This window comes from Rhamphochromis sp. 'chilingali', assembly GCF_963969265.1.
Source record: "Rhamphochromis sp. 'chilingali' genome assembly, chromosome: 2".
NCBI lineage: Eukaryota > Metazoa > Chordata > Actinopteri > Cichliformes > Cichlidae > Rhamphochromis > Rhamphochromis sp. 'chilingali'.
In genome coordinates, this window is record NC_137930.1 from 11,173,635 (window position 1) to 11,196,233 (window position 22,599).

General features: G+C 40.7%; 2 protein-coding genes across 4 annotated transcripts; both read right to left on the reverse strand.

The window, feature by feature from the left end:
- Nucleotides 1-31: 31 nt before the first annotated feature.
- LOC308390431 (derlin-2) lies at nt 32-5,906 on the reverse strand. The gene is made up of 7 exons (XM_080872428.1): nt 5,754-5,906; nt 3,735-3,800; nt 3,222-3,295; nt 2,902-2,995; nt 2,522-2,717; nt 2,293-2,383; nt 32-1,486 (listed from the first exon to the last, which is right to left on the reverse strand). The coding sequence occupies exons 1-7, from the start codon at nt 5,844-5,846 to the stop codon at nt 1,381-1,383; spliced, it is 720 nt and encodes a 239-aa protein (XP_080728554.1). The 5' UTR covers nt 5,847-5,906; the 3' UTR covers nt 32-1,380.
- A 10,845-nt stretch (nt 5,907-16,751) lies between these two features.
- On the reverse strand, nt 16,752-22,390 carry LOC308392267 (carnitine O-acetyltransferase-like). Of its 3 annotated transcripts, XR_013970786.1 has the most exons (7): nt 22,144-22,390; nt 20,566-20,688; nt 20,254-20,389; nt 18,778-18,840; nt 18,175-18,305; nt 17,768-17,998; nt 16,752-17,439 (listed from the first exon to the last, which is right to left on the reverse strand). XR_013970786.1 is itself a non-coding variant. In XM_080875236.1 (6 exons), exons 1-6 carry the CDS (start codon nt 22,242-22,244, stop codon nt 17,950-17,952), a joined length of 603 nt encoding a protein of 200 aa, XP_080731362.1. In that variant the 5' UTR covers nt 22,245-22,390; the 3' UTR covers nt 17,580-17,949. The 3 variants fall into 3 exon arrangements, 2 of the variants coding, with proteins under 2 accessions (XP_080731362.1, XP_080731361.1); XM_080875236.1 differs by lacking the exon at nt 16,752-17,439 and having other exon boundaries at nt 17,580-17,998; XM_080875235.1 differs by lacking the exon at nt 16,752-17,439 and having other exon boundaries at nt 17,580-17,998; nt 22,148-22,389.
- Between the last annotated feature and the right edge of the window lie 209 nt (nt 22,391-22,599).

Below are 22,599 nucleotides of genomic sequence, written 5' to 3' on the forward strand. Positions count from 1 at the left end.
ACAACAAAATAAAACCAGTACCGGTACCAAAAAAAGAAGATTTATTCATAACACACGGGAAAAGACCCAGGGAAACCGAGTTAATGATAAAAAAAAATGCTAAAACCTATAAAACCTTGAAAACCATAAATTTCACACCCAAGCCTCAACTCTCACAGTCCGGTACCAAACAACTCATGGACCGGTACCACCTTGGGGGCTGGGGACTGCTGATCTAATGCAAACGGCACATAGGTCTTCTAGATATTGGATCAAAATACACACACAGAGTGCCAAATAACCGAGATTAGCCCAAGTATTCATAAATCCATTTTTTTTAGGCACATGAAGGATTCTTTCTACTCCAGTAAGTCTACTATAAAAATGGATTGTGTATTACAGATATGTTTAAAGCTATCTCAATCAAATTAAATATGACAACAGTGCAGAAGACACCAATATTCCAGAAGTGCGTGCAAGGAACAAAATTTACATACTTGTCTTTCTGGAACACTTAAAAACATATCTACCATTTGAATTTTCAAAAAGTCAAAATTTTGTTTTGCTACCAATAAGGCAAGAAAAATTAAGTGTTCTTGTAAAAAGATATTGCTTAATAATAACTGGCTGCATAAATGCCTGAAGGTGTTTTCAAATGGGTAGCTTTGACATGCCAACAACTTTACACTTACAGCAGATTCAGCAAATCTGACATGACATTGAAATGTCTGCCTTTAGACTCAAGATAGCTTGCTAACCCATTATTCTCACTTTGCGCCACACCTCATGGACTATGAAATCAAAAACAGTGAAAATCCTGACATCTCCATCTCTAACAATAAGACAAGTTACAAGAGTCTTTCAACTGACATGTTGCATTTTTACACTCAGAATTAGTAAGAACATCTTTGGTTTCAAGCAAAAACTAAAACACTTCAAAGAGATGAAACCAAACTGTTGTTTGCAACAGACATTTATTCTTTAAAAAAGTGAAATAAAAAAAATGCACTCTTTGTAAATAAATTCATTTCAATAATATTCCACTGCTGTCATTTTCCTCTTTCATATAATTGTATGCCATAATTTATTCATTTATTTTTCCCCGGAGACAAAGACAAATATCACCTGAGGCCCTCAGGTTCACCATCCACAGTTCCATCGGAAGCTTGTATTCTATCAAATAGTCTTAGAGCGACGACCTGGCATCAAGAAGAGTTTGTGAAGATGATTAAAGCCCATATACACAGACAACACACCGTTATCTCCAAACCACTTGTGGCTGTTTGGCATTCCTCATCCACAACTAAACAAACACGTCAAAAACAAAGACCATGTCTTCAACTCTCTGAGAGAAGGTCCCTGAAGGTGACCTGATGATCAGGGATGAAATAGAGGGTGTATTTAACCACCAAGGCGCTGTCCTTCCCCCCATGCAAACCCTCCCGGGCGGTCCTCTGGCAGGGGGTTATAGTTGGCATCTTCTTCTGGAGTGTCAAAGAGCATCTTTCTGTGGGAGAAACACGGCAAAAGGAGAATGAGTCATTTCTACAAACACAGAAGTAGTGCTAGTGATGCAGCTAAGAACGGACTTTTGTTAGATTGTCCAACATAAAAAAAAATATGTCAATCAAACTGAAGATACACAGCAGCTTTATCCAGAACAAAATATGGAAACGGACTGCTGTCTACATATGTAGGCCTCTTGTCTTTTCAGGGTTTGCCTTGATTTCAAGAGCCACATAGGAACCTCCCATGAATTTATTATGAATTTCTACCATAGCCCCTTTTGATGATGTCATTTTTTAAGAATCCACTATTTTTGATAGAAAAAAAAAAAAATGGTCTGCTCTTATCTGCGTTTTGCAACTTGCGCAATTTCAGTTAGTCTTCGAAGACACTGTTTAGTACTTTGTGAATTCCAAGTTTTATTTCTGTTAATGAAGAATATAGCTTGAGCATATGTCAACATAATGTTTAAATGACAAAAGCATTTCGTGAAACAACAATTGGATTTCAGCCAACCAAATTAATTTGTGCTTGAAGTGTGTTTTGTAGCTCGTTATTGATTTTAAGGGCATGACATGCTTTTTCCACTGTTCTCCTACTTCAGCTGGCCTTAGGGAAGAGAGAAAAATCTAAGGAAAGAACAATAACTGGATCTTAGAAAAGTACTTAAATTATAACAGACACCTCTGTGTGTGTAAAGACCAGCTGCACATGGTGACTGCAGCCACATGTCTGTTTAGAGAAATTCCCATCTGCTACTTAAAACTTCTCTCACACCACAAATATTACAATTATTCTGTGACTCACATGATTGATGGGGTCTTGAGCCACCTTCCACCACCTGGTTGATTTGGGAAAACATCCTCCAGGAAGAAGTACACATGACCAACAGCAATACCTCAAGAGAAAAATACAAATCAGTTTTATTCTAACCCATCAAAACCTTGCTGTACACCACTAAACACAGCAGGTACCTGCAAATCTTAGCATACCACCAAAGTACTGAACACTGACAGCAGGGGTCAATTATAAGCACCTAAAAGATCCACGATGATAGAGTTGCCCAGCAGAAGTGAGAATCCCATTAGCACCCAGGGCAAGAAGGGTGCCTGAAAGTTGAGCAGGCCAAAGAAGTTCATGCGAACATTCGGGTTCCGTCGACTCCACACGTATACCAGCATGATGGTGAAGGCCTGGCCCAGAAACACCAGACTCACAAAAGTGCCAAATATCTGAGACTTCATTGAGGACAAATGGCTGAACATTACTGCTGACTGTTTGTGTCTGCCCAACATTAACAGACTAATAATCAATCAACGGCAGCAGAGAGATCGAAAAGTTGCTTACCACATAAGGAGTGTATGTATGTATATATGTCGTATATAAAGTTGTTCTCTGAACGATTTAAGAGGATACAGTCATAAGAAGTCCACCAAAGAGAAACATGAAGACAAAGTCAGCCGTGCGTCCCCTGAAAGAGCCCTCCTCCAGCATTCGACAGTATCTGTACCTGCAAGTACATGGTTAAGGAAAGCTGCGAGAAAAATGTACACGTCATCACCATCATCCCAATTTGTTCTTTAATTTTTTTTATTTATTTTTTACAAGAACTCTATTTGTACATAACTTTTTAACATATCATCTCTAAAACCACACCCGGTGTTCCCCAGTGAACCAGAAAGTAAAGCATGCATAGCGACTTTATATGTAAAGAGCTGTGGAACTGAGAAGGATACAGAAAAATCATATTGAACAGGAAATTGAAACCAACCGGACCAAAAAACAGGAAGTTGGTTATTAGTCGCCATACCTAGAAGTGAAAGAAACAACATTCAGCTGCAGATAACAGTAAAACTACTACATCCATTTGTCCAGTTTAAAATAATGTCAGTGCAGGTTTTGTTTAATTCTCAGCTCAACAAGTTCCCATTCACATAGAAATGTTGAAATCTTGATTTTTATTTAATTATGTAATTATTTTACTGTAGTTTATATTTTGCACCAGCAGTTTTAAATTTTTCGTTAAATGGAACCAGATCTGTTACTTTCCGGTTCCTTATTTTTAGTATTAGTTTAGAGTAGTTTTTATTGAGTCACAGTTCAAAATAATCATTATTTGTCTTATACTGCCCATTGTTGAGGTCCCTCAGTTTTACTGCTTACCCATATATTTTCAATCTTCTGACTGGCTGCTTAAACAGCGGGTTTTCATTTTGGTATGGTCTTAAACTGAGGGTCAGATAACTCACCTGATAATTTCTTAGAATTAAATCTGGGTTGAAGTAGAGCTGAAATGGTGTGATGATCTCTAGTTGCTGAAAGAGAAAGCAAAGAATAAGTTATATGTAACAACAATGACAATGGCACAAAAAGATCCAGTGTATCTTTATTAAAACCAAGCTTAGTCCACTGTGTACACAAACAGAAATAATGCTCTGGTTTAGACAAATCTGACCTGCCATTTTCTGGAAAATCAGCTGCATAAGACAGCTGCTTACACAGTATAAGTCTAAGCTTGATTCATCAAGACAACAGAACTGCAGTCAGACAAGTCGGAGTCCTGCTCCGCTTTCTTTTCTACACTTTAATGTTACCTGGAGCTAAAAGCACCAACATCACAATACTTTAATTTATAAGTATTAGTAATGAACAAGGAATCAAGACATGTTTTACAAGACATGTAAAACTTTGTAAAATACTGACACTGAGCCATTATCTACCCCTGTATTTCCTCTTTCTATTTGAGATCAAAGCAGTGAATGCTGGAGAAACCCTACTGTTTTACTCTGGATTTCTTGTTGCCTTTTAGTTATTTATTTTCTCCTTTGTACCAGAGATATATCTTCACAAACAGTTAAATCCACTTAAGGTCCTTCAGCTCTTCATCGTCACACTATTTTTAAACATTAAAAACAAAGCAAATCTAGAAAACACAGATCAAGATCAGCCCGTGACACTGGTAAATTCATCTTATTTGCTGATAGCTGATATTGCCGACTCTGAAAATACCAATATCCAATAATCAATAAGAAGTGCATTTACTTTCAGAACTGTGACAGTACTGTAAAAAGTACACTCAGAATGCCTTATCAGCCAACTCACATGGGGTTTAGGCAGCTATTTTGCATATTTCTTGTTATTGCATCAGAAACTGAAAATGACACGACTGTGCACATCATAACAGTAACTGGAAAATAAGCCATTTTATGCTAATAAGTACAATAATTCAAAAATACTGACTACTGTTTTTAAAAAAAAACCATAAGAAGCTCCAAAATACCAAAATTTCACGGTCAGCTTCATGCAGTTCTGTGAAAAACTTTTAGCCCCCCTTAATGAATTCTTTCTTTCCCTCTTTTTTGTACTGTCACACATTTTTTTTTCAGATCAAGCAAATTTTAACATTACATAAAGAGAACCCAAGCAAATACAAATTTCAGTTTTTTAACTAGTGATTTTATTCATTAAGTGAAAAAGCTATCCAAACATACCTGACCCTGTGTGGAAAAGTAACTGCCCTCTGACCCTAACTGTTAATGCCACCCCCAGCAACAATAACGGCAAACCAGCCTTTGCGATAACCGGCTATGAGGTTTTTAAGATGTATCTGGGTGAAATCTGGCCCACTCATATTAGCAGAATTAGTGGTTGACGCAGGTTTGGAGTAATTTTGGTAGGCTGGCCTCTCCTGGGAAGGAATGATTTGCACCCAACACCTTATCAACCTACCTACATGGGCTTTAAAATGGCTCCACTGTGACCAACTGAAACATCATCGGCCAGTTCTGTATCACCTTTTCCCACTGCTGCACACACATGCAGAAAAACAAATTCGTCTAATGCAGTGCGACAGTGCCCACATTTTACATCTAAGACAGCTTGAAAGAAAGAGCATATATAACATGTATTCCCTAAAACTGGACTGTAGAATTCTAATAACGTTTATCCATGATGATGAGAGTGACGTGAGCCGCTAGCACCAGGTAGCACTTAACCCTACAGGATAAATAAACAACAGCTGTAGCTTGTGAGGCCACTAAGGAAATTATCGGTCGTACCCGTGGCACCGGGTACAAGTAGCCCGCTCCGCTTATTGCTTCATATCACTTAAGCAAGAGATCCAACTAGGTTCCGTTCAGGCACGTACCCTTCTAACAGGTTCCCAAGCACCGAGCTAGCACCGAAGTAACCACCTTACGATGACCGCGGTAGGCAGTGCGAGTTTATTATTCCCTGTCTAACACTAAGAACACCTGAATGAGTCTTACCACCGCAGCAGTTGTGAGTACACAGGCGGTTGTGTATGCCCTGGTAACAACAGGAATCTGTAGGTATTCCTGTTGCAGCGTCTGGTAAGCCATTTTAGACCGACTGAAAGCTTCCGGCACTTTCTTGACACGTCATCCCACAAAGCCAACGGTGCTGCATTCAAGCACGTTGGACAAATGGCAAATGTTCCAGTTTCTACACTTTTATACAATCTATGGTCTTTCGCCGATGTTTTTACTGAATATACAGATGTGGATCGTAAGACTGATGGTTTTTGTAGTTTCCATATTTCAAGAAGAACTAATGTAGTACAGTTTTTATTTATTTTGTTTTGACATGTTTGACATGATAACGTTCAAAAAAAAGGAAAAAAAAAAGACGAAGACTTGAAAATACACGTAATGTTCTAAGACGAAATAGGATATTACCTGGAGATTGTTATACACTTTAGGTTGCTCTATTCCTTTTATTGAAATATCTTAAAGATGTATGAGGGTATATTACCTTTTAGAACACAAGACCTGTCGAAATTATTTTAGCCAAGAAACAGCATATTATCAGAGGCGTGTGGAGAAGCGTGTTGCCAACATTCATGGGGTATTCCCTCTTTACACTGGCTGTGTCAAGATCCAGCCTTGGAAAAGAAAGCAGGTGGTCTCTTCAAAAGAAAGCTTTCAAATTTTAACCTCGTAAATTTTTGTGTGTGTGTGTGTGTGTGTGTGTGTGTGTGTGTGTGTGTGTGTGTGTGTGTGTGTGTGTGTGTGTGTAATAGAAATCACTTAAAGTTCTAGAACAAAACACTGAATGACTAGTAAATACACTGCTCAAAAAGAGGAGTTAAAACACATATCTTGATGAATGAAATCTTCCCCAGGTAAGCACGTGTATGGACATTCATGTGATGTAAAAGAAAATGTGATTCATCAGACCAGGCCAGCTTCTTCCATTGCTCTGTGGATTAGTTCTGATGCTCACACATCCGTTATTGGCACTGGTCTGAAGCCATGCTGCCCCATAAGTGACAAACTGTGATGGACTGTGTATTCTGACACTTTTCTATCAGAACCTATATTAACTTTTCAGCAGTTTGAGCTATAGTTAACTAATTTGTTGTATCCGATTATACAGGCCAGCCTGAGCCTCGACTCCCCACATGGATGTCATACTATGCTTGCCATAAAACTACTGTGGGTTCACCACTGTTCCTTCCTTGGAACACTTTTGATAGATAATGAACACTGCAGACCAGGAGCATCCCACAAGAGCTGCAGTTTCAGAGGTGCTCCAGTCCAGTCGTCTGATCATTACAATGTGGCCTTTGTGCAAATTTGACAATCTTTATGCTTGCCTATATATCTAGCTGCTATAACAACATCTGGAAGAAGCAACTGCTATTACAACTAGAGATTGATGAGGTCCAACACAAATGCTATGACAAGGGAGAGCCAGGATGTCAGATAAGCAGGAAGATGTCATCATCCCCACCTGCCAAGCAAAGACTCACAGCCTTGCCTAACTGCCTAAAGAGATATACCAGAGAGAAGCCAGGAGAATAAACCAGCTCTACTCAACTGAGCCATCCAAGCTGTACTCTCAGTGGCAGGGGGATAATATGAGCAGAGGTGTGGACTCGAGTCACATGACTTGGACTCGAGTCAGACTCGAGTCATTAATTTTATGACTTTAGACTTGACTTGAAAAAATGTTGTAAGACTTGTGACTTGACTTGGACTTTTACACCAATGACTTGGGACTTGAATTGGACTTGAACCGGTTTACTTGAAAAGACTTGATATTTTACCCCAAATATAAAATTTAACATGCATATTATATAGAGATTGAAAATGTGACGTCATTCACGGGTAGAACCGCAAAGGATTCTGGGAACTCGTGGCAAGCGGTACTAGCGCATGCAGGCTTTCAATTGAAATCAGTCACACAGCGATAAAAAGAAACACAAAAATGTCAAGAAGCTGTTGTATTATTAACTGCAATAGCCGGTCGCATGACAGCCACGGGAAGCCGACGGGTAAAGAGATCGGTTGTTATCGGATTACGTCGTTGAAGAGAAATTGTTCAGCCATGTTTCCGAAGTAACAAAGACGCGACGGATGGTCTGGATTGCAGCCATTCAAAGATCAAATATAACGTCCCAGAACCCTCCAGCTCACAGGTTAGTCTGCTCCAAGCATTTACACGAAGGTCAGTCTGCTGTTGTAGTTAACATAATTGGTGATATAGGTTACAAGCAAGTCTGGCGCTGAACAGAAATTGTCGCGCTATGCTCCTTTATTTATTGTGCATAAATAGTGAATTGTCCTGACACAATATTGCGTTTCGCTTCTGTTATTATGGTACACTGACAAAAACATATACTTTTATTCACAGGATAAAACAGGTTTTTTGTATCACTAATTGCCCAGTACGATTACAGCATACAATATTGTTGTCACTGCTACATTTCTGTGATGGGTACCAGAAATTATTTCCACTACTAATTAATTACCGTTGAGCTCAAAGGTCCTATTAATAAACGGTTAACGAATGTGTATTTATGACGACGATTTGTGAGACTGGTAAACTTATGATACGTATGATGGTCTTTCGTTCTACACGGTGCATTTCAAGGTCCTGTACCCATCCGTCGGTAAACTGTACCTGGGCTTGTTGCAGTGACCTGAAGTTACTAAACTTCATGAGTGTATGCACTCACTCCAAGAACCGTATGATTATAAATATGCATATAAATATGCTACGATGAGATAGCTGACTTCATCTAACTAGCAAATGTTTTCCAGGCTACGTTGGTGATTCAGTTTTTTTTAATATGTATGATATTTTTGTCATGCGATTTTAAAGCCGGTCCTACAACCGCATCCAAGAATAACATGCAGCTTATCTCAGAACTGTCGGTGAAAATTATTCTTGGAGCTAGGTTTAATTGAGCTGCATTCTAAAGAGGTGCAATTTCACAATTTGTGTATATTTTCTAAGTTCACTATTTTGTCATGTGTTGAGAAAAACACAGATTTAAAAATTACATGGTCTAATATTTACATTTAGCATAACTGCAACATTATTTTTTCGTTTTTTTTTTTAAAGACTCGAAAGGACTTGAAATTCAAAGTTTCAGACTTGTGACTTGACTCGGACTTTTACACCAGTGACTTGAGACTCGACTCTGACTTGCCTGACATTACTTGAGACTTGACTTGAGACTTGAGGATAAAGACTTGAGACTTACTTGAGACTTGCAAAACAATGACTTGGTCCCACCTCTGAATATGAGAACAGCCCTGCCAAGGCTAGAGACTAAGCAATTCTCGAAGAGCACATGGGAGAAAGAGGCAACACATAAAAACAATGCTTAGTGGCTAGCAACCTCCATCAACAAGCTCCAAAAATCATCACAGTGGAAGACTCAAGCATAAAGAGCTAAATGGCACCATGATTCACAGTTACTGCCTAAAGAAGCTAACTGCACTCCAGTGTCAAATAGGACAAGTGAACCAGCTTCTACTGGATAGGGATAATAGATAATGGATGTGATATATATTCAGACTGACTAACTGAACGCTGAACAGTCCTCAGTCTCAGAAGGGGCCACTTCCATCCAACTACAGACCAATAACTGGCCTCAGCACCAAATGGAAGCTCCTGCCAGGCATCATAGCGCCCATGACGAAAAGTTCATGTTCAATACATGAGCAAGGCCCAGAAAGGAATTAGCAGCAACACCAGTGGGGCAAAATCCCAGCTACTGGTACAACTACTCATGGATGGTAAGACCAGGCGGACCAACCTGTGCACTGCCTGGATTTACTACAAGAAGGCGTTTGACTCAGTGAACTAAATAAGAGCCTTCATCAGGAATGCAATGGGGATATTGGTTCTCCTCCAATTTCCTCAAACTTAACAGTAATAAAACTGAAGTTTTACTTGTTGGTACACCATCTGTCTTAACCAAATCCCACAGCTTTTCCATTAACGTTGAAAATTCTCCCACCCTTCCCTCCCCTCAGGTTAAGAGTTTGGGTGTCATACTTGATAATACTCTTTCATTCCAGTCTCACATTAATTACATAACACGGTCTGCTTACTTCCATTTACGTAATATTCACCGACTCCGTCCCTTCCTTACTCCCCATGCTGCTGCCATCCTTGTCCATAGTCTTATTACATCCCGTATTGATTACTGTAATTCCCTCCTATTTGGTCTCCCTAAAAGGTCCCTTCATAAACTCCAACTTCTTCAAAATTCTGCAGCTCGGGTCATAACTTGCACTCCGTTAAGTGCTCATATTACCCCAGTTCTTCAGCAGCTTCACTGGTTGCCCATAGAAGCCAGGATAAATTTTAAAATCTTACTTCTTGCATACAAGTGTATCCATAAATCTGCTCCTTCATATTTGTGTGACCTGCTCCATATCACCACTGTTTCCCGCACTCTCAGATCATCATCTGCTATTCATCTTACTGTTCCGTCCTCACACCTTATCACTATGGGGAACAGAGCTTTCAGTCGCTCTGCTCCTCGGCTCTGGAACTCTCTTCCTCCTTGTTAGGTATTTTAGTACCATGGTAGCATTTACTGGATATTGTTTTATAGTGACATTATACAGGAAAACTCTGTCATTCAATAAGGCCCCTTTGTTTTAGTTATTTTTCTCTTTGACCCAAGAATTGATGTGTGAGAATCACAGGCTGGTACAAGGTTGAAATACCACAGAGATCACTCCCTCAGCTACATTAGTTTCTTAATCTTTTAGGAGACGCCTGTTGAAGGCCAAATGGTTTGTTTCAGATTTCACTAATGTAAGAACTCTTTGTTTTGTGCCTTGAAAATATGTCGCTGAGATAATCACAATTGTAGCTGAACTGATAAACTACACAAAGGATGCTTCTTCACCCAAGGGCAGGAAGACGCTGCCTTATCTTGGTCTGTACTGGTTTAAACTGATAATCTGCTGTCTCATGAATTTTACCCTCTATATAAACTGTTGTACTTGTGAATAAAGTTGAGTCACTTTGGGAAGACAATCTAAAGCAGTCTCTGTTTTCTTGTTCTCCCAAGCTGCTCCCGAGCTCGTACTAACACGCTGAATGGCATGCTTGAATATTACTTGAGAATATATTTGACTGTGTTACAGACTAAGGGACATTCTCTGCTGATAGGTGAAGGTACATTCTCTGCTGATAGACGTCCACGCCTCGAAGGAAGTCGATCCACGGATTAGGCCCTGGAAACCGTTTCCTTCACTCCTGCACTAAGAAATATTGACTCCCTCTCCGTATTTAAGACACAGCTCAAAACACATCTGTTTAAACTGGCTTACTCGCTTTAATGCTGATTTTATCTGTTGTCACGCTCTGTTTTGTAATTTTAACTTATTTTATGTATTTTATGACTATTGTTCCTTTTATTAATTGTGTTTTTTGTAAGGTGACCTTGGGTTTCTGAAAGGCGCCCTCAAATAAAATGTATTATTATTATTATAATAGAATAGAATAGAATAGAATAGAATAGAATAGAATTCAACTTTATTGTCATTGCACATGCACAGGTACAGGGCAACGAAATGCAGTTTGCATCCATCCAGAAGTGCTTTAGTGATATAGATATATTACAATATATATTAGCAATAATATAGATATGTGAGTATATTACAGAAATGGGTCTATTATGGTATGTTATAATGTACACGGTATGAAGTATGTTGTGAATATTCTATAACTATAAGTATGTACAGGCTGTAGTGAGTACAAGCTATGTACAGGATATGAACAGGATATAAATATGAAAAACTATACAGAATATGAAATAAATAACTTTACAGAATCTGAGATATACAGCTATACAGAAATGGGAACTATGCAAGTTGTAAACAGTTGTAGGATTAAAAATTATCGAATGTACAGAATGATTATTTACACAGAGCTATACAGTAGTGCAGTTAAGATAAGTGAGGGTGTAGATAGTTTCTACAGAGGCTATATAAAGTGCTAGTGGTTGTGAGTGGTGGTTCAGTCCATGTTATTATTGTGTTTGAGGGTACAGTTGTCCATTGTGGGTGTGTGTATGTTCAGTTCATGAGTTTAACGTGGGTCAGATGTCAGGAGGCAGAGTTCAGGAGTCTGACAGCTGTGGGGAAGAAGCTGTTCCGGTACCTGGTGGTCTTAGTCCGGAGGCTCCTGTGGCGCCTCCCAGAGGGCAGGAGGGTGAAGAGTCCATGTGATGGGTGACTGGGGTCTTTGATGATTTTCCCAGCCCTTTTCAGACACCGCTTCCTGTAGATGTCTTTTATGGCAGGAAGTGGTGCTCCGGCGATGCGCTGGGCAGTTTTCACAACCCTCTGCAACGCCTTCCGGTCCGAGGCAGAGCAGTTCCCGTACCAGACTGTTATACAGTTGGTCAGGATGCTCTCGATGGTGCAGCGATAGAAGTTCACCAGGATGTCTGAGGACAGGTGGTTCTTCCTCAGAGTCCTCAAGAAGAAGAGGCGCTGGTGAGCCTTCTTGACCAGCTTGGAGCAGTTGGTCGTCCAGGTGAGATCCTCGGAGATGTGGACTCCCAGGAACTTGAAGCTGCTCACACGCTCCACAGCCGTCCCCTTAATGTGGATGGGTGGATGTGGGTCAGCATTCCTCCTGTAGTCCACGATGAGCTCCTTGGTCTTCTCGGTGTTAAGCAGCAGGTTGTTTCTGTCGCACCACTCAGCCAGACGATCCACCTCCTCCCTGTAGGCGGCCTCATCGTTGTCACTGATGAGGCCAATCACCGTGGTGTCATCTGCAAACTTAATGATGGTGTTGGAACCATCAGCAGGTCTGCAGTCGTGGGTGAAGAGGGAGTAGAGGAAAGGGCTCATCACACAGCCTTGTGGTACACCGGTGTTCATTGTGATGGTAGATGAGCAGCGGTTATCCAGCCGGACATGTTGGGGGCGGTTGGTCAGGAAGTCCAGTAACCATTTGCAGATGAGGGAACTGATACCCAGGTCTGTCAGTTTCCTGATGAGTTGTGAGGGGTGGATTGTATTGAATGCTGAACTGAAGTCTATAAACAGCATTCTGGCGAAGGTGTTGTTGTTGTCCAGGTGTGAGAGGACAGAGTGCATTGCGATGGAGACTGCATCCTCTGTGCTCCTGTTCCGGCGGTATGCGAATTGGTGGGGGTCCAGGGTGGGGGGGAGACAGGATTTGAAGTGTGCTAGGACCAGTCGCTCTAAGCACTTAGTGATGATGGGGGTGAGTGCTACTGGGCGGTAATCATTGAGGCAAGATGGGTTGGAGTTTTTGGGTATCGGGACGATGGAGGTGGATTTGAAGCAGGCCGGTACCACAGCGTGGGCCAAGGACAGATTGAATATGTCTGTGAGCACTCCTGCAAGCTCCCCAGAACACGCTCTGAGAACACGCCTTGTGGACATTGATCCTGCTCAGCACCGCTCCTACATCGGTGGGGGAGAGAGTCATAGGTTGGTGGTCTGGCGTCATGTCTGCTTTGGTTGTGGTTGTGGGGTTCCCTCGCTCAAAACGAGCATAAAAGTTGTTGAGCTCATTGAGGAAGGAGACATCAGAGGATGCGGGGGAGGGTTTGGTGGTCCTGTAGTCTGTGATGGTCTGGAGTCCTTGCCACATGCGTCGGGGGTTGGAGTTGGAGAAGTGTTCTTCTACCTTCTTTTTGTAATGGTGTTTGGCTTTTTTGATGCCCTTCTTTAGATTAGCCCTGGCTGTACTGTAGGCGTGTGCATCTCCTGACCTAAAGGCAGTGTTGCGGGCCTTCAGGAGGAGACGAACATCCCGGTTCATCCAAGGCTTCTGGTTGGGGTACATGGTGATCCGTTTCTGGGTGGTGACACTGTCTGTGGTTTTGGAGATGTAATCCAGTACAGATGAGGCGTACTGGTCCAGGTCTGTGTGGGTGAACATATTCCAGTCTGTGTTTTTAAATCTGTCCTGGAGCACTGCGTCTGTCCCCTCTGGCCACACTTTAATTGTCCTCACAGCAGGTTTCACACGTTGGATGAGTGGTGAATACCGTGGTGTGAGGAACAGGGAGAGATGGTAAACAGCCAACTTCAAGCCAGATGGACAAGTCACCATCAAGTGTGGGATTTACCAAGGAAATGCTCTGTTCCCACTTCTGTTCAGCATAGGCCTGAGTCTCCTCAGCCAGCTCATTAATAAGACTGGCTACGGACTGGAGCAAATGTCAGCTGCTTCCTCTACATGGTTGGCATCAAGTTATACGCCAGGAGTAAACAAGACATCCATTCACCAATCTACACCACTTGGCTCTACTGCAACAGTATTGGAATGTTATTCGGACTGGAAAAGTGTGTTTATATGGTAAAAAAGAGAGGGAAGTTAATCAGAACTGAGGGGAGTGAACTGCCAGAAAGCCGCATTGCAGGCATTGAGGATAGCTACCTGTACCTGTACCCACACAAATGGGAACCATGAAGTAGCTGCTAGGAAAACCACAACCACCAAATAAGGCAAGTTCTGAGGAGTCAGCTGAATGGGAAGGACAAGATCTGGGCAACAGCTACACTCTGCCAATCAACAGATGCTCTGCCGGAATAATAAGCTGGCCAAAGGAGCCACTGACGTCAACACAATAAAGCTCCATGGACGGTTTCAACCAGAAAATCACACTTCATTTCCTTTCAGAGTTAGTAGTCTATGTGTGTCTTTCCTTTTAATACTGAATGTTCAATAAAACGAGAAACCTGCAAGTGATTGCTGACTGTTCATTCTCATCCTGACCATATGAGCCCATGATGGTAACAATCTCCAATCTCTTGAGCCTTCCTTCAAAACATTAGTGAATACCTCAGGAACTAGAACCCCGAGAAAGAACAGGAGCAAGAACAGGAGCCAGCATGGAAGGACAGACACGTACCACCAACAGATCGAACAGTCACTGTGACCGACTGGGCCCTATTTCAGGAAGCCGGTTTAGTGCAAACTCTGAGTAAGTATACCCTGAGTTAACGAAAACTCTGGGTTTTCGGTTTCACAAAGCGAGTTTAGATTAATTCTGAGTGAGTTACTATGACGACACACTCCGTGAAGCTAACCTGCCCCCTAGCAGGTTTACTTCAACTAACCCTAACTTTCTCCGCCTCTTTGTCAGAAACCTGACTGTAGGAAGTGTCAGACATGGCGTGCTCCTTCCTTGAAGAGCCAGTAGATGTTGAAGCCCAAATTCTCCGCAGAGCTCTCCGCCAGGAGAGAGTGATTAGAGCGCGTTTGGACATTTTATCATTTCCTGATGATTTTCTGTGTGAACGTTACCGTTTTTCAGCACAATCTATAATTTATTTGAATAACATCCTCAGGCCTAATATTGCTCATGTGACACATCGCTGACATTCTCTCAGTTCTGTACATATTATTTGTATTGCACTTCGGTTTTTTGCAAACAGGAGCTTTCTGTATAATATTGGTGACGCTGAGCACGTTTCCAAGGCTACCGTCTGTCGGGCAGTCAGGAATGTTACAGTTGCACTGAAACGTCTCGTGTACTCGTTTGTGGTGTTCCCCGGTCATAGACCCACAAGATTTATCAAAGAGGGATGCCACAAAATTGCAGGTATCAGGATGAACGAAATTTAATTCATGATGTGGTGATACTTGAACTACTACTTACATTTTACATTTATTTTCACGGTTCCCAGGCGTGATTGGCTGTATAGATGGCACTCACATTCCAATCATTGCTCCTTCAGTAAATGAAGGAGACTATGTGAACAGGAAGTCTTTCCACAGCATTAATGTACAGGTACATAGTTCCCTGTAGCATTTCAAACTAACAAATTATTTCATTATAGTAATGGATGCTAATTGTGTTCTCTGCACTGTGAAGATCATATGTGATGCTGCCAACATTATCACAAATGTGGAAGCCAACTGCTCAGCCTCTGTGAGTGGTGGTGGCGGACCCCCACCTGTTTTTCGGGCCTCCGCTTTTTTTCTGTTGGCTATAACGGGTCACATTCGAGCATACAGAGTAAGCAAATATGTACTTGTAATGTGCTCAGATAATTTCAATAAGTGCTTACAGAGGGGAAATTAATGTAGCCTCTAACTGCAATTGATTTACATCGGACAAACAGACCAAGCACTATGGCTCATAATACAATTACACCTTACCTGTTTGGACTATATTTTTATATTTCATTTGTACTTGCTGCCAGGAACGTTTGGGGCCTGTTGGGTTGCACCTGCGCTCACATCACATCACAAAATAAAATGTATGAAATAAAAAATAAAATAAAATATAATAAAATAACGTGTTAAATGGGTGGAAATCCCTAGATCAATGTTTAAATTAACACTCACGCATTGACTCTGTCGGCTATGTTTTGCCATGCATGCTCCCTTTCTTTTGCAGCTGAGGCTGTGTTACTTTTTTTCCGCAAAATTTGCATGTTATCGGCATATGCTGCCATCAGAATTTCGGCCTCAAACGCTGTAAAATACATTGACTGCGCCTTCTTTCCCTCTGTCTCCATGGTGACTCGCTTAATCTGTGCTCCACTAATCAGGGCTTTATGTATCCTCGTGCGCGCGCTTAACTTGGGGTTAAAGCAACTCCGCGTTGACTGAACTAATTGTTATCAGCCTTTCTGAAACCGAATATTCCGAGTTGGACAGTTCGGGGTTACTCAACTCTGAGTATCGTTTTTCACTCTGAGTTTTCTAAACCGGCTTCCTGAAATAGGGCCCTGATGTTGAAAAATTCTTAATGGTTCGGTTCGATCCCTGGCTCCTCTAGTCTGCATGCCAAGTATCCTTGGGCAAGATCCTAACCCCAAATTGCTCTCAGATGCATTCAGAGTGTGAATGTGTATGAATGGTAGTGAGGAACTAATTCCATTTGGACACACGAAAACTGTTTCAGAATTAGGAATTTATTTATCGAGCCATAGCACAAACCACTGATGTGGAAGGACATAATGCTCTATGATTGTAAAATCATATTAATACATGCCATTGCCAGAAGGTTTGAAGTTTTTAATGTCCAGCACTCTTGAGACTTCGAGAGAGCTGGACAGGGCTATAAAAGGTCCTCAACTCAACTGCAAGACCAGTATCTTTGTGTCTTTCAAAATGACCACCATCAGGCAACTGGTGTGAATGTCTCGAACCAAACAATCACAAATAGACTTCAAAGGGTGGCTTGAGCCCCGTGTCACTTCTCAACACTATGGAGCCAGATTGGAATCTGCCATGAGAAAATGACATATGAGAATTGGCAGCTCCACCCCTAACACCCTGTGCTTTTCACAAATGAGAATAGGTTCAATCTCTGTACATGTGACAGATGTGACAGGGTCTGGAGAAGTGATCAAGAAAGTTTTGCTGCCTGTAACATTGATGCACAGACATCTACACGCTAGGCAATGGCACCCTGACTCTCAATAGGTATCAGGAAGAAATCCTCGGAGTCCCTGTTAGACCCTACACTGGTGCACTACAATAACCAGTCTCGTTGTGAGAATATGCAGGCAGTTCCTGGAGGGTGAAGGAAATGATAGCACTGACTGGCTCCCATGCTTGCCTGAACCTAAATCTAATAGAACTCCTCTGGGCCCAGAGGAGACTTGTGTCCATCCGACGCCATCAGGTTGCACCTCAGACTGTCATGGAGTTCAGCGATACCCTGGTCCAGATCTAGATCTAACAGTGTATAATCCAGATAAGCAAAATAATAATATTCTTTAATTTGACTGTTTAATAAGGTGCATTTCCTTAGCATGTTTAATCTGAACTAGTTTCAAATCATAGTCAAAAATTAACAGTCAATTAAAATAGTCCAGTCATTAAGCAATTTATTTGAAATGTACAAGAATCATGAGTTAACGATCTATAACATAAGAGCTTTTTATGACATGTTTTATTTTAAAACAAACAAAAATAAAATACAGTTGAAAAATAAAGTTGAATGACTCGTATTAATCAACCAATTGCTTTGAATTTTGCTATCAAATAGCTTCTTTACCTAGATCTAGGTAGAGCCATCTGGCTCTAGCTTAGTTTCCTCCAACAGCATCTTCATGTCTACCAGTGTATCTTCTAGGGTTTGTATCAGTCGTACCACATTATTTTCTTTGCAGCTTTTCCAGGCTGACACTACAAAGGTGAAATTGTCACTTGTAACACTGTAGCAAAAATCATATGAGTTTAGTTTTTCTGGAACAGCAGAACCCAGACAGGCAGCCTTGAACGCCACCTTGTGAATAACAGAAGTGAGAATGTAATCATTAGTTACTGGTGATCGTTTGTCATAATCAATTTTAGAGCATATAAAAAGGTATTGGATAAAAAAAAAATAATAATAAAATTAATCATCTCTATTTGAACTGCAGTAGGCTTATAGTATGAAACATTTTCAGGCCCAGCCCTCACCTGACTTGTAGAAAGTTAAAGGCTTTATTAAGGGAGGTATCTGTGTAGATGTCTGGCATGGGGATATTGTTCTCAATAGCTTGAACTTTCAGGCCCAAGAAGTGTCCAAATGTTGTCCGGCCACGAATTTCCTGTCATGATGGAGACGAGTCAATTTATTTGTAACAATAATCACCAGATGTAGTATTGCTGTAGTATTATTCTTCACAGGGCACAATTTTCTGTTAAAGGATGAGGTTTAGCACAACTAAATGTTATTCTTCCTAAGATTAATTACTTTAAATAGATTTGACTGCACAGCAAAACCGTTATACCCAATACACACAGACAACATGAACAATGTCTGTCTACTTCCAGGAACAACCCAAACCTTGTGCTTTAGGTCATCCTCTCCTCACTTCAAATACTATCTATGGACCAGCTGTGTTTGACATTTTATTCCATTACAGTTGTATTTTAAGTGATTCAACTGTTTCTCAAAAACTTGACTCTGTCAGTTTTGACTTAGAAAAACAAAGGGAACAAAAACACAAACATATTTACAGTTTATAAATTGTAGTCACACTAATGTATGTACTGAACGGTTATGGAAATGATACTCACCATGTTGGTGTTCCACATATGCACTTTTATAGCATTTTCCAATAAATTACGTTTCTCTGAGTTCTGGAAAAAACAAGACAAGGTTATAAGCCATACTTTTAACCAAATACGTTGTGTTAGACACCCAAAGCAGTGACACAACACAAAACCACAGGATTTAAGTAGAAAACAGTTTGGGGTTTAAAATATCACATTAACTCGAAGCATACGTTAGTCGGAGATGCTGCTAGCACTTTGGTTAACGCTTCACCCGGCTTGCGACAAACCACTCTCAAAGAACGTCAGGGCCTCAGTAAGTATACCTTGGACAAACTGACTAACACAATTCCCAAGTGGATTGCAACAAACTGCAGACCTATTAATATTGTCGAGGACACAGGCTTTACAAAGGTTTTGCAAGATTAATTGAACAAGGCTCCAAGAAGAAGCACAATGTCAAAAATGCATGGGCTCTGTGAAACTGAAAAGGGAAAAAAAAAAAAAAAGAAAAAAAAAAATCACAACTGTAGAAACTGAGTGTGCACGTAACATGACACCTGCAGCTAAACATTTGCCATTTGAGCACATGCCTTGTGTGGCTCACATCTTACAGAGATGCATCACTGTGGGTCTTGGTGTGTCAAGTGCTAGAAAAAAAAAAAAAAATGTTGGCCGCTTCAAACATAGTCCAGCGACGCCTCAGAGCTGGAAACACAGCAAACAACCCTGGGGCAGGGGAAGGAGCCATTGATCCAGGACGTGCCAACACGCTGGAATTCAACACTAGAAATGGTCAAGCGTCTAAACCGCAACCAAGCAGCAATTAAAGCGACCTTAGACCAACAGAGCCACAAACTTGTCAGGCTGATGCCAAAAGAATGGGACAAACGGCAGAAGGTGGAGTCTCTTCTGGAGCCCTGGAAGTCAGCAATCTATATAACATTTAGGCTGAAATAAAATTGATTAAACAAAATCAATTTCTTGATTTGAAAGATGGAAGAAGAACCATTTTGTTCGTCTTCCATCTTTCCTTCTGTGTGTTTTCACTACAGGTATGTAACTGAGATTCCCGGTGGGGAATCCTACGTTTCCTTCTCAGTGGTACTGCCTGCCCTCTTCCACTTGCATCATGTTATGGAAATCTCTGATGATGATGAGTCGCTAGGTTTAAAACGGCATTCCAAGCAGACCTAACCTCCCCTTAAGAAAACAATATCAACGATGAATGAATCAAGATTGCAACAGCTTTGGATGCTCGTTTCAAGGAATTGAAAGGCCTCTCCAAGAGTGACAGAGAGAGGGTGTGGCCCACAGTTGGAAGAATGCTGAATGATCAGTCCCCACCTTGACAGACTTGTGAAGATGGGCCACCTAAGAAAATTAGTCTTTTAGAGATGGGCTCAGATTCAGAATCATTGACACATTAGCAGAATTAGCAAAATTGACACATATTGCACGGTTGCATATTGACATTGAGTCGAATTCTTCCTATTTGACCTGCTTTTTGGGATCATCAAAAGACTTGACAAAGGCAGCTGAGGCACTGGAGGTTGAAAGGATTACACCTAACCGTCCTTTCCTGAACAAACGCATGGAGGCTGCTTCATATGATGCACAGCACTGCTGGTGGATCCTGCCAAGATAAGGGAAAAAAAAAAAAAAAAGTGGTCAACTCAGCATATGAAATGTTGAAATCATCACCTTAGAGCTATGTTAAAACTGCATAAATCACCATTGTTAATGGAAACAAGACTTTGTCTTTAAAAAGAAAAAAAAAAACACCATGCTTTTAGTCCTTTAGTATCTCACCTATAGTAGGCCAGCTGTATTGCCATCTGTATAAAAGCATCTGGGCTTATTTGATGTGCTTTTGGAATTTGTTTCCCAAAGTGATTGAATACCAAAACCCTGAGGTCCAGGTCTTGGGCATGCCTGTGATGGTGGAGATAGAAGATATGTGTAACAGTCACACAGTTATGCTAGTGTTCTTCATTTCAGATCCATGTGGCTGTTCCCTCTTTCTTTGGAGCTGTATTCTAAACTTCCATGTTTTCTGTATATAATCCACTGTCTGCGGAAACAAACTGATTAATTTAAGTTCTGAGAAAATAACTCTGGAGCTCATTTAATCTGTTTTCCTGATACATTTCTAAAGTCTGATTTAATGAGACTTTTGCAAATAATGCTCCCCACTATAGGCATGCTTTAAAATGAGCCTACCTAATGATTCAGGCAGGTTGTTGCTATCATGGTCCTGTGCCTTACACCCAGGTTATTCAGTTTTTGCACTTTAAAATATTCTGCTTATTACTAGAGATGGCACGATACCACTTTTTTATGTCCGATACCGATACCGATATCATAAATTTGGATATCTGCCGATACCGATATGAATCCGATATAGTGTTTTTTAATCAACAAAACTGTTTTTTTAAAATATCTTGCTGCATTTTGCAAGTCTGCAAGTTCATACTCAAGTTTAAAACAACAACTACACTAAAGCTATTCTGTTATACCTGTATACAAAAAAAATATTTCATAGTTCAGCAATACTGATCAATCTAATAAACTTAGACCTACACCATCCTCCCTATTCTGGTATTTTAAAGAGTACTTAGCGTAAATATTAAGCAACCTAACTAATAGGGTTCCAACTCCCAGCAACAACAAAAATAAAAAAATAAAAAAAATAGGGAACCACCCCTCACGCTCCACCTCATGATGCTTAATCAACGTAATCAACCTTAATTTGATGCAGTGTGAAAAAAAATGCACAGAAATCAATTATTTTTCAAGAAATATTAAATAGATTCAACATCTTTCTTCAACAAAATTGCAGACTGCACAGATGGTACCTTCCCAAAGGAAAATGTACTATAGCTTACTAGGGTATATATATTAGACTTAATAGTCACTATATACAGTAATTGACTTCTATTCATTTTACATCAAATTAAAACTTTGGGTGTCAGATAATTATTTATTAAAAGCTAGACATTTTAAATTAGAATAAGAAAGAAAAGTATGTCTTTGTGCCCCCTTTTCCCAGTTAATGCCCTATCTAATGCCCTGGCTAAACTTTGCTAGATCCGCCCCTGCACAGTTACCAGCCGTCAGCTACTAGAAAAAGATCCTGGTGTAGAAAGTAATATTAAATAAATTGTAACAACAGCTTATCAAGCTTAAACGTGCTGCTGTTGTTCAGCCGCTGGTTTCCTCTTTCTGGCGCAAAGTGGACCAAAAACAAACAAGAGAGACTCACGACAGAAAAGCCGATCAACTGATCATTAGCAGTTTCACGATTGAAGTAGCAGCCGGAGAGCGAGAGGCAGTCGCTCGTTAAGCTTAACGTGGGAATGCTTTACAAACATTCAGAGATGGACTTACACACTTGCTTTACTTCTCTCGGGGATAACTTTGTCGGAGATGAAATGCCAGGTTGCTAGCGAAGCTCCAAATGCTATCCAGACCACCGACAGGTCCCGCATGCCACAGCTGCTCTATCACGTGATGCATACTGCTCCGACGTTCTGAGGCGAGTTACGGCGTGTTGCAAGTTTTGTGAGGTGCTTTCGTGATATTTAATGGATCGGATTACATTTTTTATTTTTCTCCGATATCCGATCCAGTAATTTAGGTCAGTATCGGACCGATACCGATACATAATATCGGATCGGTCCATCTCTACTTATTACTCAAAATTAATTTATTAATTGCTTATTTTGTACTTTTTACATTAGAGTTTATTAGTTTTCATGGCATTTCTCTCAGTTCTCCTTTTCCTGTGCCAAATGTATTTTTGTCTGAGTTTCCTCGTTCCAGTTATTGTAACCCACTTCCTGT

What these genes read in the sequence shown, in the direction of transcription:
- LOC308390431 (XM_080872428.1), bottom strand. Translation starts at nt 5,846, where the DNA reads ATGGCTTACCAGACGCTGCAACAGGAATACCTACAGATTCCTGTTGTT. An exon ending in TACTCACAACTGCTGCGGTG is followed by an intron (nt 3,801 to 5,753) that starts GTAAGACTCATT and finishes TTTCTCTTTCAG; the next exon opens with CAACTAGAGATCATCACACC. An exon ending in TATCATCGTGGATCTTTTAG is followed by an intron (nt 2,384 to 2,521) that starts GTGCTTATAATT and finishes TTTTCTCTTGAG; the next exon opens with GTATTGCTGTTGGTCATGTG.
- LOC308392267 (XM_080875236.1), bottom strand. Translation starts at nt 22,244, where the DNA reads ATGCGGGACCTGTCGGTGGTCTGGATAGCATTTGGAGCTTCGCTAGCA. An exon ending in GAGAGAAGTAAAGCAAGTGT is followed by an intron (nt 20,689 to 22,143) that starts GTAAGTCCATCT and finishes CCACCATCACAG; the next exon opens with GCATGCCCAAGACCTGGACC. An exon ending in ATACAGCTGGCCTACTATAG is followed by an intron (nt 20,390 to 20,565) that starts GTGAGATACTAA and finishes TTATCTTGGCAG; the next exon opens with GATCCACCAGCAGTGCTGTG.